The 13,728-nt window shown below is 40.7% G+C and overlaps 1 protein-coding gene across 2 annotated transcripts in view; it reads left to right on the top strand.

Annotated features, from left to right (window-relative positions):
* Positions 1-6,937: 6,937 nt before the first annotated feature.
* Positions 6,938-13,728, top strand: part of LOC110530116 (anoctamin-8-like) — a 30,627-nt gene continuing 23,836 nt past the window's right edge. The window contains exons 1-2 of one of the 2 annotated variants that reach the window (XM_021612944.2): positions 6,938-7,224; positions 12,893-13,003. In XM_021612944.2, coding sequence (XP_021468619.1) covers positions 7,146-7,224; positions 12,893-13,003 — 190 coding nt within the window. In that variant the 5' untranslated portion in view covers positions 6,938-7,145. Of the gene's footprint in view, positions 7,225-12,509; positions 13,004-13,728 lie in introns of those variants that run through there. The other variant, XM_036985669.1, reaches the window with a different exon arrangement.

Below are 13,728 nucleotides of genomic sequence, written 5' to 3'. Positions count from 1 at the left end.
CCTAGGGCGCCAAGTCTCCCCACTCCGCCCAAACTGCAGGAAAGGAATGGCCGCTTATTATTGCTACCTCCTTCCTACCCGGGGTTGCAGAACTCTGACCCCTTTTGTCTCTGGCTACTAACGTTCCCTCTTGACCATGATTGCTAATTACACTTCCTGTTTGGCTGGCCCCTTCAGTCCCGTGGCTGCCAGACTGGTAAAAACATTAGAGGGCAAAACCTTTCTCTTGTTGATAGTCGAGGCTGTGGTAAACAGTGGAAGCAGTTGGAAGGAAACAATGAGCCTCGATGGCGTCCCTGGATCTGTCCAACATAACCTAAGCTCACCTTGGCCTCTTATGTCAGGTCAAGCACTTATCATTGCATTACTATCAGTTACATCGGCACATTTCCTTGTATATGACCCAGTCATCTTTGTTTTTTTTTGGGGGGGGGGGCCTTTATTCCTGTAGCGCTGCTCGGAAGTCTAGTATCTTTCCATATCTAATCGTAAAGTTATTGTAAGCAATTGAAAATGTATACTGGATTTCTCACTTGTATTTCAAAATGAATGTTTCCAATCCTATTCAAACTAAGATTAAACGGAAATGTACAATGAATACTAAATACACGATTGAAACCTTTTCCCCGGTACATAGACTCATGGCCTCTCCTCAACAAAAGGCTAACAAGACCATCAATAATCCTCAATGGCAATTCTGCTCAAGTTTAGCATGTCGCCAGACTAGATTTACTGTAATCTATCGACCCCATTGATTATCCATCAAACTGAGAGACCCAATTGTATTCTGCCAGAGTAGGGAGAGACAGTGGACTACAGATCATTTACTCAGGTCAGCAGAGCCAGTCAGGTACTGCCCCATATCTGGGCCCATTACTGATCTAGGATCAGTTGAACCTTTTAGACCATAATTAATAAGATTATGTGGACATGGGGACCTGATCCTAGATCAGTACTCCTACTCTAAAACCCTTTATGCATACTGGCCCAGGTCCTTCACCCAGTGTTCCCTGGAAGAGGTTAGGGGCTAAAGGTAGCAAGCAGCCTGGCACCTCATCAGGGTGTTCTGTCTCTTGCCCTGTATACCAACCAATAAGAAGTGTATGTGTAAGTGTAAGTGCATACTAAGTTCAGTTTGCTCCTAACAAAACGTGCCCAGGCAAAGTGAAACATTTTTTGCCACGCATACTCCTTTAATAGACCTTTGCTTGAAAAACTAGAGAAAAATTGTACTGTTTGTCCATCTTGAGATGCCGTAGCCAGTATACAGTTCTTCAAGACAACTCAAGAAATCTGTGATTTTGGACATTTTTGCAGAGTGGATCTTAGTCAAGCAATTTTACACCTAGCTAATATGTTTGGTGCAGTATTTCTCAAGTGAAAAAATGTGCATGAAAACAAGTTGTCTCTTGTTGAATGACAACAAACACTTAATTGAAGAATCCCTACTGTTGACCAATCACCATCGAAGGGCCGTAGACTTCGGCTAACAAAAACATGTTGTGTGCACAAACAGCGCAAAAGGACCTTGCCAAACACCAAAACGAACAAAAACGTCACAACATGTCGTCATAATATATGCACAAACTGTTTTGGATGGGAAACATGCCTTTTCTCACACTTCAACACAACATCTCTCTAGCGGCTATTATATCTTAATGGAGGATCTGAAATACGGTATCTGATGGAATTGAGAAGTAGGATCTTCTACAAAGTGGTGCCTCCAATGGATTTCAGAGGGACTTTTTAAACACAAGCTATATCTATTGCAAAGACCGGTTTCTCATTGCCAATTGGTAAGTCCAAAGACTCACATGGTGAGCATTTATAATAATGACTTGCGGATCACAACATCAGCTCATGCTCACTATTTCCTGTTATGCACAAGAGTTATGACAGGGTAGCCTTTTTGATGTGAGGTAAGGGGTCCTTTGAGATAAAAGTACTCTGAATGGCTCATGTTCTTTCTTCTCTTACAGTTCAATACAAACGCGGTTGGTTTGAGTAAAAAATATATATATACAGTGGGGCAAAAAAGTATTTAGTCAGCCACCAATTGTGCAAGTTCTCCCACTTAAAAATATGAGAGAGGCCTGTACATTTTCATCATAGGTACACTTAAACTATGACAGACAAAATTAGAAAAAAATCCAGAAAATCACATTGTAGGATTTTTATTAATTTATTTGCAAATTAAATGACTAAATACTTTTTTGCCCCACTGTATATCCCAATCGACATTAAAATTACTAAAACCAAATGGAAACTGTATAGAAATAATAATGGACACATTTATGGTCTTACTCTGTCAGCGAGCATCGAAAATTCCAAAGGCGATAGATAGACTATAGAGGATTCTTTTCTGAAATTGATGACAGTGAGGAAATAATCATTTAAGTGCGGCCCTCCGAATGTGGCCCACAGGGAAAATGAGTTTGACCCCCCTGTTCTACATAGTAGGGGAGACCGCAGAACAAAGTAACACTTCCAGTCGTTTGCTTATTTGTGAAAAGATTATTTGAGTTAGGTTAATGATATGTTTATACCTTACAGAGAGCATATCCAACTGACAATCTCTTACAAGAGAATATAAGCTATCAGAACCAATAGTTAAAAAGAAAGTTGGAGTATAACTAACAAAATTACAATTAATTAACATTTACACTTAATCCAGTATAAACAAATGTATAGAATGTATTATACAAGAGAGTAAATTCCCAAATTCTACAGCACAACGGCAGAGTAATGTCTTAAGTGTAAAACTAATAACACTTTAACTGAAAAGTGATAAAAACATGCAATTGCATGTGAAAACGTGTGATCACGTGAAGTTAAAAAATATATTTAGAAGTGAAGTGTTCCAGAAACACATATTTTCACATGTGAAATGTGACGTGAAGTGTTCCAAAAACATGTTTTCACATGTGAAATGTGACGTGAAGTGTTCCAAAAACATGTTTTCACATGTGAAATGTGACGTGAAGTGTTCCAAAAACATGTTTTCGCATGTGAAATGTGACGTGAAGTGTTCCAAAAACATGTTTTCACATGTGAAATGTGACGTGAAGTGTTCCAAAAACATGTTTTCACATGTGAAATGTGACGTGAAGTGTTCCAAAAACATGTTTTCACATGTGAAATGTGACGTGAAGTGTTCCAAAAACATGTTTTCACATGTGAAATGTGACGTGAAGTGTTCCAAAAACATGTTTTCACATGTGAAATGTGACGTGAAGTGTTCCAAAAACATGTGACATGTCGTTTTCACATGTCATGGGAAACAATGTGATTTGGTTTAATATGTGACAACATGTGGGCTTATCTAAATGATGGTTTGTGTGTACTGTATTGACGCAAAAACAAAAAAAATTAAAAAGAGTTTTGCAAGAATTCTTTGCTTTTGCAAGAGATTTATAATGTTTTGCTGGCTTGGTGTAAGGTTTTGTGGTTAGTGTGTAGAGTTTTGCAAAAAATAGCCTATAATTTCAAAGATAGTGCCTAAGCAATCAGAAAAAAAACTGTAATTAATGTCAATGACGCCTTTTAAAGTAAAGTATTCAAAATTACATTTGACTCCTCAGCTTTCACATGTGCTCAGATGTTTTCACATTTAATTTCATGGTATCGCATGTTGATAATAGGCTGAATCTACCACACACCCAAATCTTGAGGCAAAAGGCAAAACTGGAGAACCAGAAAAAAGTCTCTGCACACTTCCAGTTAGATGCAAATGTATTTTAATTATAGCTGAGCTTTCATCAGAGCATATCACCACAAACAATAGTGGGGACAGATATGTCCACACAGTGCGCCAGATGTAATTGTAGACGCCTGTGGTAACCTAAGGTACCCAAAAGGGCCACTAGATGTCGTAACATGAGATAGAAATACAGGATAGAAGAGAACATGTTATAGATGTAGAGTATTACTGCTAGAACAAAACACACAAACACAGGGGTATGTGGTGTTAGTATAAGGAATCCATACTCTCAAAGAGCAATAAAGTCAAAAAAGCGACAAAAGAAAAGAAAGAAAAGGAAAACTTGGCTGCAATCTGAGGTGCAGTTAAAACTCTAATGAACTGATTCTCTGCAGCAGAGGTAACTCTGGGTCTTCCTCTCCTGTGGCGGTCCTCATGAGAGCCAGTTTCAACATAGCGCTTGATGGTTTTTGCGACTGCACTAGAAGTAACTTTCAAAGTTAAAAGATTGACTGACCTTCATGTCTTAAAGTAATGATGGACGGTTGTTTCTTTTTGCTTTTTGAGCTGTTCTTCCCATAATATGGACTTGGTCTTTTACCAAATAGGGTTATCTTCTGTATTGTCACCTCCACCTTGTCATAACACAACTGATTGGCTCAAACGCATTAAGGAAAGAAATTCCACAAATGCACTTGTAACGAGGCACATTTGTTAATTGAAATGGATTCCTGGTGACTACCTCATGAAGCTGGTTGAGAGAATGCCAAGAGTGTGCAAAGCTGTCATCAAGGCAAAGGGTGGCTACTTTGAAGAATCTCAAAACTCAAATATATGTTGATTTGTTTAACACTTTCTTTGGTTACTACATGATGCCATATGTGTTATTTCATAGTTTTGATGTCTTCACTATTATTCTACAATGTAGAAAATATGAAAATAAAGAAAAACCCTGGAATGTGTAGGTGTGTCCAAACTTTTGACTGGTACTGTATGCAGAACTCTAGAAAACAACGAGATAAAGGAGAAGGTAACCTGTCAGGCACTAGGGCCTTCATGATTACAGGACACCTGTGTGTGTGTGTGTGTGTGTGTGTGTGTGTGTGTGTGTGTGTGTGTGTGTGTGTGTGTGTGCGCGCGCGCACGCGTCCGTGCGTCCGTGTGTGCGTGCGTGCGAAGCTAAGATAATGACAGTGGGAATTACAACATGACCCTCATATTAAATTCTTATTATATCCTAACGGCTTTAGGGTGCCTCAAGTATGAATCCAGAAGAGTTCTTTCTGGCAGAGTTTGCGGTCCTTGTCTCCTCCTCTTGGTGACACTTCCACCTTGTCAATGCCCTGGAATTGTAGAGAAGACACAATGTGAGAGCACTGGACAAAGTGACAAGTAACAGGGTCATTTTCATCCTTGCGTCTCATGTTGGCTTATTCTCTGTTTCAAGCTTCTAGTTGTCTTTCCCTCGTACATGTTCTCACAAACAGGGTATAAATCAAACGTTTTGTGTTGCATGTGATCACACCTTTAACACTGTATCCAGACCTCGGGTGTCAGAACTGAGACTTTTTCGATTCTGATGCACTGAGCACAATTGCCATAAGGGTAGTTTACATCTCTCGGTGGAGTAAGGACGGTTTGTTTAGAGCCCATGTTGAAGCTGGCTCTGACTAGTCTACTGCGAAGATTGGGGCCCCGTTTGTAGACAATTCCTTGAATTCCTGGCCGACCTCTGGGTCTGAGGTGAGCATATGCCAGTGCTTCATTACTACGTTTTTAATCAAACAGGCTTTGGGGGTGAATGTAGATATGCAAGTAGTAGAACTCCTTAGAAGTTTTAACACATTTTTTTTGCATATCCTGGCCAGGTTTAGAGAGCGCAATTCGGTATGCATCTTCCGCACAATGGGTGGAGTAGCCCCTGTCCAGAAAACGTTTGTTTCACGTTGACAGCGTTATCAATCAAGTCCTTTGTCGAATGACACACAAGTCTGAGCCTATAGAACTGGCTCTTGGGTAAACCCTCTTTCAAGGGCACTAAAATGAGCGCTACTTTCTAGGAGCAAAGTGTAACTGCCTGTCTCTTTCTGATATAGAGTGGCGATAAAGTTCCCAATTAGCAACCTCTATCCACATGTTCAAGAAATGGACCCGCTTGTGGTCATATTCAATAGAGAACTTCAGGTCAGAGTTCATGCTGTTCAAAAAGGAAGTGAATTCATGGAGTTCTTGTTCAGTGCCAATCCACACAGAGAGAATATCATCAATATACCTGAATCATTTGAGGATCATGGAGAAGTAAGGGATCCTGGTCTCATCACAGGTAAACTTTTGCTCAAAATAGCACACCATATAACACATAATTAGGGGCAAAGGTGGAGCCCATAGCATTTCCACTAACTTGAAGGAAAAAGTGTTTTTCAAAGGCAAAGTAGTTGAGCTTGGGAACTTGAGAAGCCAGTTCACAGATCTGAGGAAGGGTACCAAAACATTTCAGCAGCATTGAAGGTCCCCAACAACACTGTGGCCTCCATCATTCTTAAATGGAAGAACATGGAAGAACATTTGCAAAAATGTCTAAAAAACCTGCTTTTCCTTCTCATTGTGAGGTATTGTGTGTAGATTGGTGAGTGGGAAAAAAACGATTTAATCCATTTTAGAATAAGACTGTAAAGTAACAAAATGTGGAAAAAGTCAATGGGTCGGAATACGTTCCTGAATGCACTGTTCATACAGAATGTTCAATAAGTAGCAAATTGTCTGTGACACATGAATCAAATACCTGAATGTAGGCTACAACACAGATAAAACTCCACAGTGCTTCCAGGATTGTTTTGTCTGATTAGCCTTTTATGTTATGTCTAGCCTACATGATGGATGGAGTCGCAATAGAAGATGCCCTTTTATAGCCCTTTCATGTCACAAAACCACCTCACATAATGTTTTACTCCACTCCAATGGAAGGTAGCATATATTGATATATTTGTTATCAGTGCATCATTGACGACAGATATTGCAAAGCAAGAAGAGATCCACCTTTGCTGTAGCTCTACCATCAGTTGTCTTCTAGCCCGAGGTCCGGCGCGCTATCGACTGTGCCGCAAAAGCATGCTCATGCGGCAGGGTCGATTTCCGCGCGTATAAACCCAGGGTCGTTACACTATATTGGACGGGACTTCGTGTCGACCTCCTAACTCCTTATTTACTGCTCATTCAAGGAAGACTGGCGTGTGCAGTCCATCATCAGGTAGGGTAGGCGGGTATCCCCAACCTTGTTCATACATGGAACATCATCTTCCATAGTTGCAGTGCTGTCTTTCCAGCACAGGACCTGCACTTGACAGTGAATTCATGCACCATACTTATGACGTGAGCGTGCGGCACCTAATATCGCCGCGTCTGTAAACACAACTGCACCGCAGACAGCGACAGTGCAGGGGAGAGGATGGAGAAGACAGTGCCCACCGAAGAGGACAAGGTAACTAAGCAAGAGCAAATATCTTCAATGTCGTCAGGTGTACTGGGTAAGTGTATTGAGGAACACAGCATTTTGTCGTCGTGACAGGGTGCGTAAATTCGAGATCGATGGTTACAGAGAGGATTATTATCAATGATGATATTTGTGGTGGTAAACTATGATGCCGTGTTCTCATACATTCACGAAACATGCAATTGACCCCAGCCTTCGAGGTTAATCCTATAGTTTAGCCTTCACCCTTCATCTTTCATGCCACATGTTTTATTGATTTGGTAGTGCATCGTGACCTATAACATTGTGCGCATTCCAATGAGAATGAGAAGGGCCAAGTTACGGCTGTGCTGGCTTTTGTACAACCGCATTTCCATTCATTATATTGTTTTAATGTAGCCTTTGTATTTTGATAAATATTAGATGTTAATTATTTATTTCAGTGGTCTAGCTGTCAAAGTGGTAAAGTAATTGTCCAGTAAAAATCTCACTTTTAAAAGTTCAGATTCTGTTAAATCATACACAAATAATGTTGTTGACTCATCCTATACTCCTATTTGTGGCCAAAGCATAAATGTGAGGGGGAAAACACTTCAAAAGCCCAACCTCAAACTTGTATCTCAAACAGACTGTTTAAAAATGCTTGATATTTCCTCACAAAGGATGATGTCATCCTCCTAAGGAGCTGGCCAATCAGCGCTCTAATTGCATGAATATTTTTAATGACCGGTATACACCCACACCATTCTGTTGTTGGAGTATGTCCACACCATTCTAACACAGAAAAATTGAAAGGAAAAACTATTTCACACATATTGTAATTAATTATAGGTCATATTTCATAGAAATCTGGAAACACTGGACAGTTCCTTTAAACAGAAACTGTAAGATTAAAAACTAAATATTTAATGTTGGATTTTAGTAGCCTACAGTGGTTATTTTATTACAACTTTGTTCTTCTGAAAAACTGCATTGTGCATAACATTAAGCAACCACACACATGTCTTCCAAGTCCACATTTTTGTAGGCTTATACTTAAAGCTGCAATATCCAGGACAGAGTTTGGGGAACACTGTTGTACACTATACTTGCTTGTTTCGTCACATAAACTGAAATTAGGCAAACTATTAGAATTTTAGCAACCAGGAAATTACATAGCGATTCCTGCATAGTGCATCTTTAACGTTTACATTAAACTGAAACAACCGAACACCTACTCTGCATGTGTTTACTGTGGTGGCAGGTAGCCTACTGGTTAGCTACCTGCCGAGCTGACAAGGTAAAAATCTGTCGTTCTGCCCCTGAGCAAGACAGTTTAACCCACTGTTCCCCAGGCACCAAAGACGTGGATGTCGATTAAGACAGCCCTCCGCACCTCTCTGATTCAGAAGGGTTGGATTAAATGCAGAAGACATTTCAGTTGAATGCATTCAGTTGGACAAGTGACTAGGTATCCCCCTTACCCCATTCCCCTCTACCAGTGAACACGCTTAGCCTACTTTGCATGTGTTTACTCTACCAGTGAACACACACAGCCTAATCTTCAAGTGTTTACAGTACCAGTGAACATGTACTCAGGACACAATTGGTGACATATCATGAAGATGTCAAGGCGAGAACATCACAGACACATTTTACTGCACTTCCTTTTGTTTCGCATATTCTGTCACAGCTATGTGGTGGAGGTGAGAGCTGACTGACTGGTATTTCTTGCAATGGTTGAAGAAAGTCCTCAAAGAGCAGCAGAGGAAAACAGTATGGCACGGGATTTGGCCTTTCTGTGAATTTGGAGATGGAGGTCGATAGATAAGAATCCAATCATCTGTAATCGAAGATATTATATTCTTGAAGTGTTCTGCTGCCAATGCCTAGCTGTCACTATTATCTAGCAATGTGGGGGAAGCCTATGAGCAATGAGGTAATTTAAAATAATTACTGGGGTGATGAGGGTTAATGAGGTGATGCTCAGAGCTTGTACTCATAAAGCATCTCGGAGTAGGATCACTGATCTAGGATATGAATAGGGGCCCAATGTGCTATTGGATGATGGGACAGCCCATTTTAAAGGCTTTGGGCTGCATTTGTAAACATTTTTACTGTTAGACTAAAGTATTCTACATTCAGTACACACACACACACACACACACACACACACACACACACACACACACACACACACACACACACACACACACACACACACACACACACACACACACACACACACACAATTATCAAAATTGGGCAAAATTGAATTGGTCTTCAAATTAAAGCTTTGGTTAGGAAAAGAACACCATTGTAAAGGCAGTAGGTACTAGGGCTGACCCCATTTAGTCGACTGATCAATTGTTTGGTCGATAGGCTGTTGGTCGACCAACATTTCTTTAGTCGAGCAGTAGCAAAAAATAATAATTTCATGGTGTACAAGACATCTTGATTCGCACCTGGACTAATCCATTGAGGAGGCCGTGGGGATTGCACAGTCCATTACTAAGACATGTGCAACTGAAATTGTATATGGTTATATTACATAAGAACAATGGTGCAACACTAATAAAAATAATATATATATTTTAACTTTATTTAACTAGGCAAGTCAGTTAAGAACAAATTCTAATTTTCAATGACGGCCTACGAACAGTGGGTTAACTGCCTGTTCAGGGGCAGAACGACAGATTTGTACCTTGTCAGCTTGGGGATTTGAACTTGCAACCTTTCGGTTTCTAGTCCAACGCTCTAACCACTTGGCTACCCTATAACAAATTCATTTTCTCCCGCGTTGGATATCGGTAGCTGTCCGCAGTTCTGAAACATCAGTGCGCAGTTGAATTGGCGCCTTTTCCTAGACCATGTTGCTATGTGCATAATAGCAACGTTAACCTGCTATACTGTTGAGAACAATGCAGCGGAGGCAGCAGCGGAGTTAGGAGACGAGAAAACAGCACTTGCCTTAATTGTCTAAGAAAAGTGAGATGAGAGAGGAAACGCCAACTTAATTAGATGTATAATCAATGCCTAACTGTTAAATGTGTCTGGCTTTATAAATCATACATATATATCTACAGAAATAAGACAGATCCTGCTTCTGATTGAGTGTTTGTTTAATAATAGCCTATTGATTCCGTGAGCACCAAGACTCACGCACTCACAACATGTCGGATAAACAATTTCACGTCTGTTTTTAATCTTTGCAATGCTGTAATTAAGGCTGTACACATTTTTTTCCATTAGAACAGCCTCTCTGGTATTCCTTAGAATGTATTTAGTGTTGTTTACACTCTTCCAAATAGTCTGAAAAATTATTTTTATAATAATAACATTCCTTTTTCTTGATCTCCTTCTTATTGTTGTTACTACTATTATGACTGTCATTATAATAATAAGTAATGTCATTATCATTAGGCTTAGTATAGGCCAAAGAGCGCATCGTGTTTAGTCTTTATATCGTAACTTACTTACGCCTATATTTCAATACTTATATAGGCTACTGTGTCAATCAGTCATTCCTTCGTTCGTGTCATCACACACCATATGAGTCATTCCATATTTGAGATAAAATCAAGCATTTTAGTTTGAAAATAAAATAAAGAGACCCTTGAATAATTTGCGTAAATAATAAATAAACCGTTCCATTGCGGAAATTGCATTCAAACTGTTTTTAGGTTTTGCTGTAATAAAGGTAAAAAAAAACATTTTTGTAAAAACATTACAACAGACTCTCTGGTGCGCTTATCATATTTAGAGTGTTGTTTACATTGGCCCAGTGTCTCCCGGGTTAGGGGAGGGTTTGGCGGGTAGGGATGTTCTTGTCCCATCGCGCTCTATCGACTCCGGTGGCAGGCCGTGCGCAATGCACGCTGACACCGTAGCAAGGTATATGGTGTTTCCTCCGACACATTGGTGCGGCTGGCTTCCGGGTTATTAAGCTGGTGTTGAGCCAAGAAGCAATGCGGCTTGGCCGTGTTGTGTTTCGGGAGACGCACGGCGCCTGACCATCGCCTCTCCCGAGTTCGTACGGTAGTTGCAGTGATGAGACAAGACTAACTACCAATTGGATACCACAAAATTGGGGAGAAAAAGGGGGTAAAGTATTTTTTAAAACACACAAAAAAAACAAAAAAAACACAGGATATGTCTATATACGGAAAAATACACGTTTTAACATTTCGACCAATCGTTTGGTTGAAAGAACAGACGACTCTAGGTCGGCCTTTTTTTGTTGTTGTTGGGGACAGCCCTAGTAGGTACAATCACAAAGTTACGTTTTCTATATTTGCTGATAGATGCATTTTACGTGCTGCTACTATACTGAACACAAATATAAATGCAACATGCAACAATTTACAGGTCATATGAGGAAATCAGTACATTGAAATAAATTCATTAGGCCCTACAGATTTCTCATGACTTGGAATACAGATATGCATCTGTTGGTCACATATACCATAAAAAAAACATAGTCTGCGGTTGGATGTACTGCCAAATTCTCTAAAACTATGTTTGAGGCGACTTATGGTAGAGAAATTAACATTCAATTATCTGGCAACAGCTCTGGTGGACATTCCTGCAGTCAGCATGCCAATTGCACGCCCCCTCAAAACTTGAGACACCTGTGGTATTGTGTTGTGTGACAAAACTGCACATTTTAGAATGGCCTTTTATTGTCCCCAGCACAAGCTGCACCTGTGTAATGCTCATGCTGTTTAATCAGGTTCTTGATATGCCACACCTGTCAGGTGGATGGATTATCTTGGCAAAGGAGAAATGCTCACTAACTGGGAAGTAAACAAATTTGTGCACAAAATTTGAGAGAAATAAGCTTTTTGTGCATCTGAAACATTTCTGTGATCTTTTATTTCAGCTCATGAAGTCCCGGGTATGGAGCTGTCATAGGTTTAAACATTGTAACTTGGCAGTGAAGATAAAAGTATAAGATGTGGTTGTGCAAGAAAGGGGAAGGATCGAGTACTGCATGTTGTTCAGAACACAAGCCCTTACAGTGGTGCCCTGTTAGAGTGACAAGATGCATTTCACTGCACAAGCTATACACAAGGCTCACCCACTGCAGCCCAGTGGTGTTTGTGGGTGTCTGTATGCGTGTGAGAGAGAACAGGAGAGAGGGAAGGGGTGAGGAAGGTTAGAGGACTACTTGTCATGCCAGTAGTAGGTGACGTATGAGTGAGATCCCACTTCAGTGGGTAAATGCACTGACAGGAGCATTCCAGATTCTCATTGTTATCCTGTCCTTTGACCTGATTAAGTTGGAGCCTGTGGTTTGTACCTCCCACGTGGTGGTTGGTTTTCAAGAGCAGTTTTCAAAAGCTACCCTACAAGTACTGCAGCTTAGTGGAGTAAACACTTGTTTGGTGTTTATGTAATGGTGAGCCTCGTGTTCTGTTGCGCAGGAAGCTACTTGAATTGCACAAGCCCTATGCAATGTAGAAAAATGTCATTTCTGATTCTTTCACGATTTGGGATGATCTGTGCGCATTTCAAATTGTCTGAGGAGAGAAAGGAGCAACAAACTGCTTTGGCCTTGTTGACAAGTAGAAAAGTGATAAAGCTGGCTGTGAGGATTTAGCACTTTGGCAGAATCCTCCGTCTCTCCTTCTGTCACCTCTTTCCCCACTACACGGCACTGATGAGAACTGTTCTTACCCTCCATCTGTCTATGCATCCCCCCTTTGCCCTCTCTCTCCTCCCTTCTACCTCTCCCCCTTTAGACAAATTGTTTGGGAAACGCCTCTCGCAGGCCAGACGGTACATCATGTCCCATAAATCCTGGCTGAAAATGGTTCCCACGGAAGACTGTGATATCCTAATGACATTCTCAGGTACACTTAATCGCCACATTCATCTTCTATGGTTCAGTCCCCTCAATCATGATGGGAAATGTAGATGGGAATCTTATTAGCCGTTGTGGGCAATGAGCCAATCACTCAGAGACGTGATATGAAACAGTTCACGGGGAATACTGAATCACATCCATTACCTCAGGGCTGCCCAACCCTCTTCCTGGAGATCCACTGTCCTGTAGGTCTTCAGTCCAACCCTCTTCCTGGAGATCTACCTTCCTGTGGTTTTTCAGTCCAACGCTAATTTAACAGACCTGATTCTACTAATTAGCTGCCCAACAAGACCTTAAATAGCTAAATCAGATATGCTAAATTAGGGTTGGACTGAAAACCTACAGGACAGTAGATCTCCAGTAAGAGGGTTGGACTGAAAACCTACAGGACAGTAGATCTCCAGTAAGAGGGTTGGACTGAAAACCTACAGGACAGTAGATCTCCAATAAGAGGGTTGGACTGAAGACCTACAGGACTGTAGATCTCCAGGAAGAGGGTTGGACTGAAGACCTACAGGACAGTAGATCTCCAGGAAGATGGTTGGGCAGCCCTGCATTACCTGTATGTTTATTACAGAGTAAGGTACTTTAGGATTCTGCACATGCTGTGGGAATGCATGCTACACATGGATCAATTTCAGTAATCAAAGTCAAACCAAGTTTCCAACATGGATCAAAATTGGACATTAATTATTGCACTTATTGCTGCTA

This window comes from Oncorhynchus mykiss, chromosome 8 (assembly GCF_013265735.2).
Source record: "Oncorhynchus mykiss isolate Arlee chromosome 8, USDA_OmykA_1.1, whole genome shotgun sequence".
Lineage (NCBI taxonomy): Eukaryota > Metazoa > Chordata > Actinopteri > Salmoniformes > Salmonidae > Oncorhynchus > Oncorhynchus mykiss.
The sequence above is the reverse complement of the archived record's forward strand: the minus strand, read 5'-3'. Positions and strand labels throughout refer to the sequence as shown.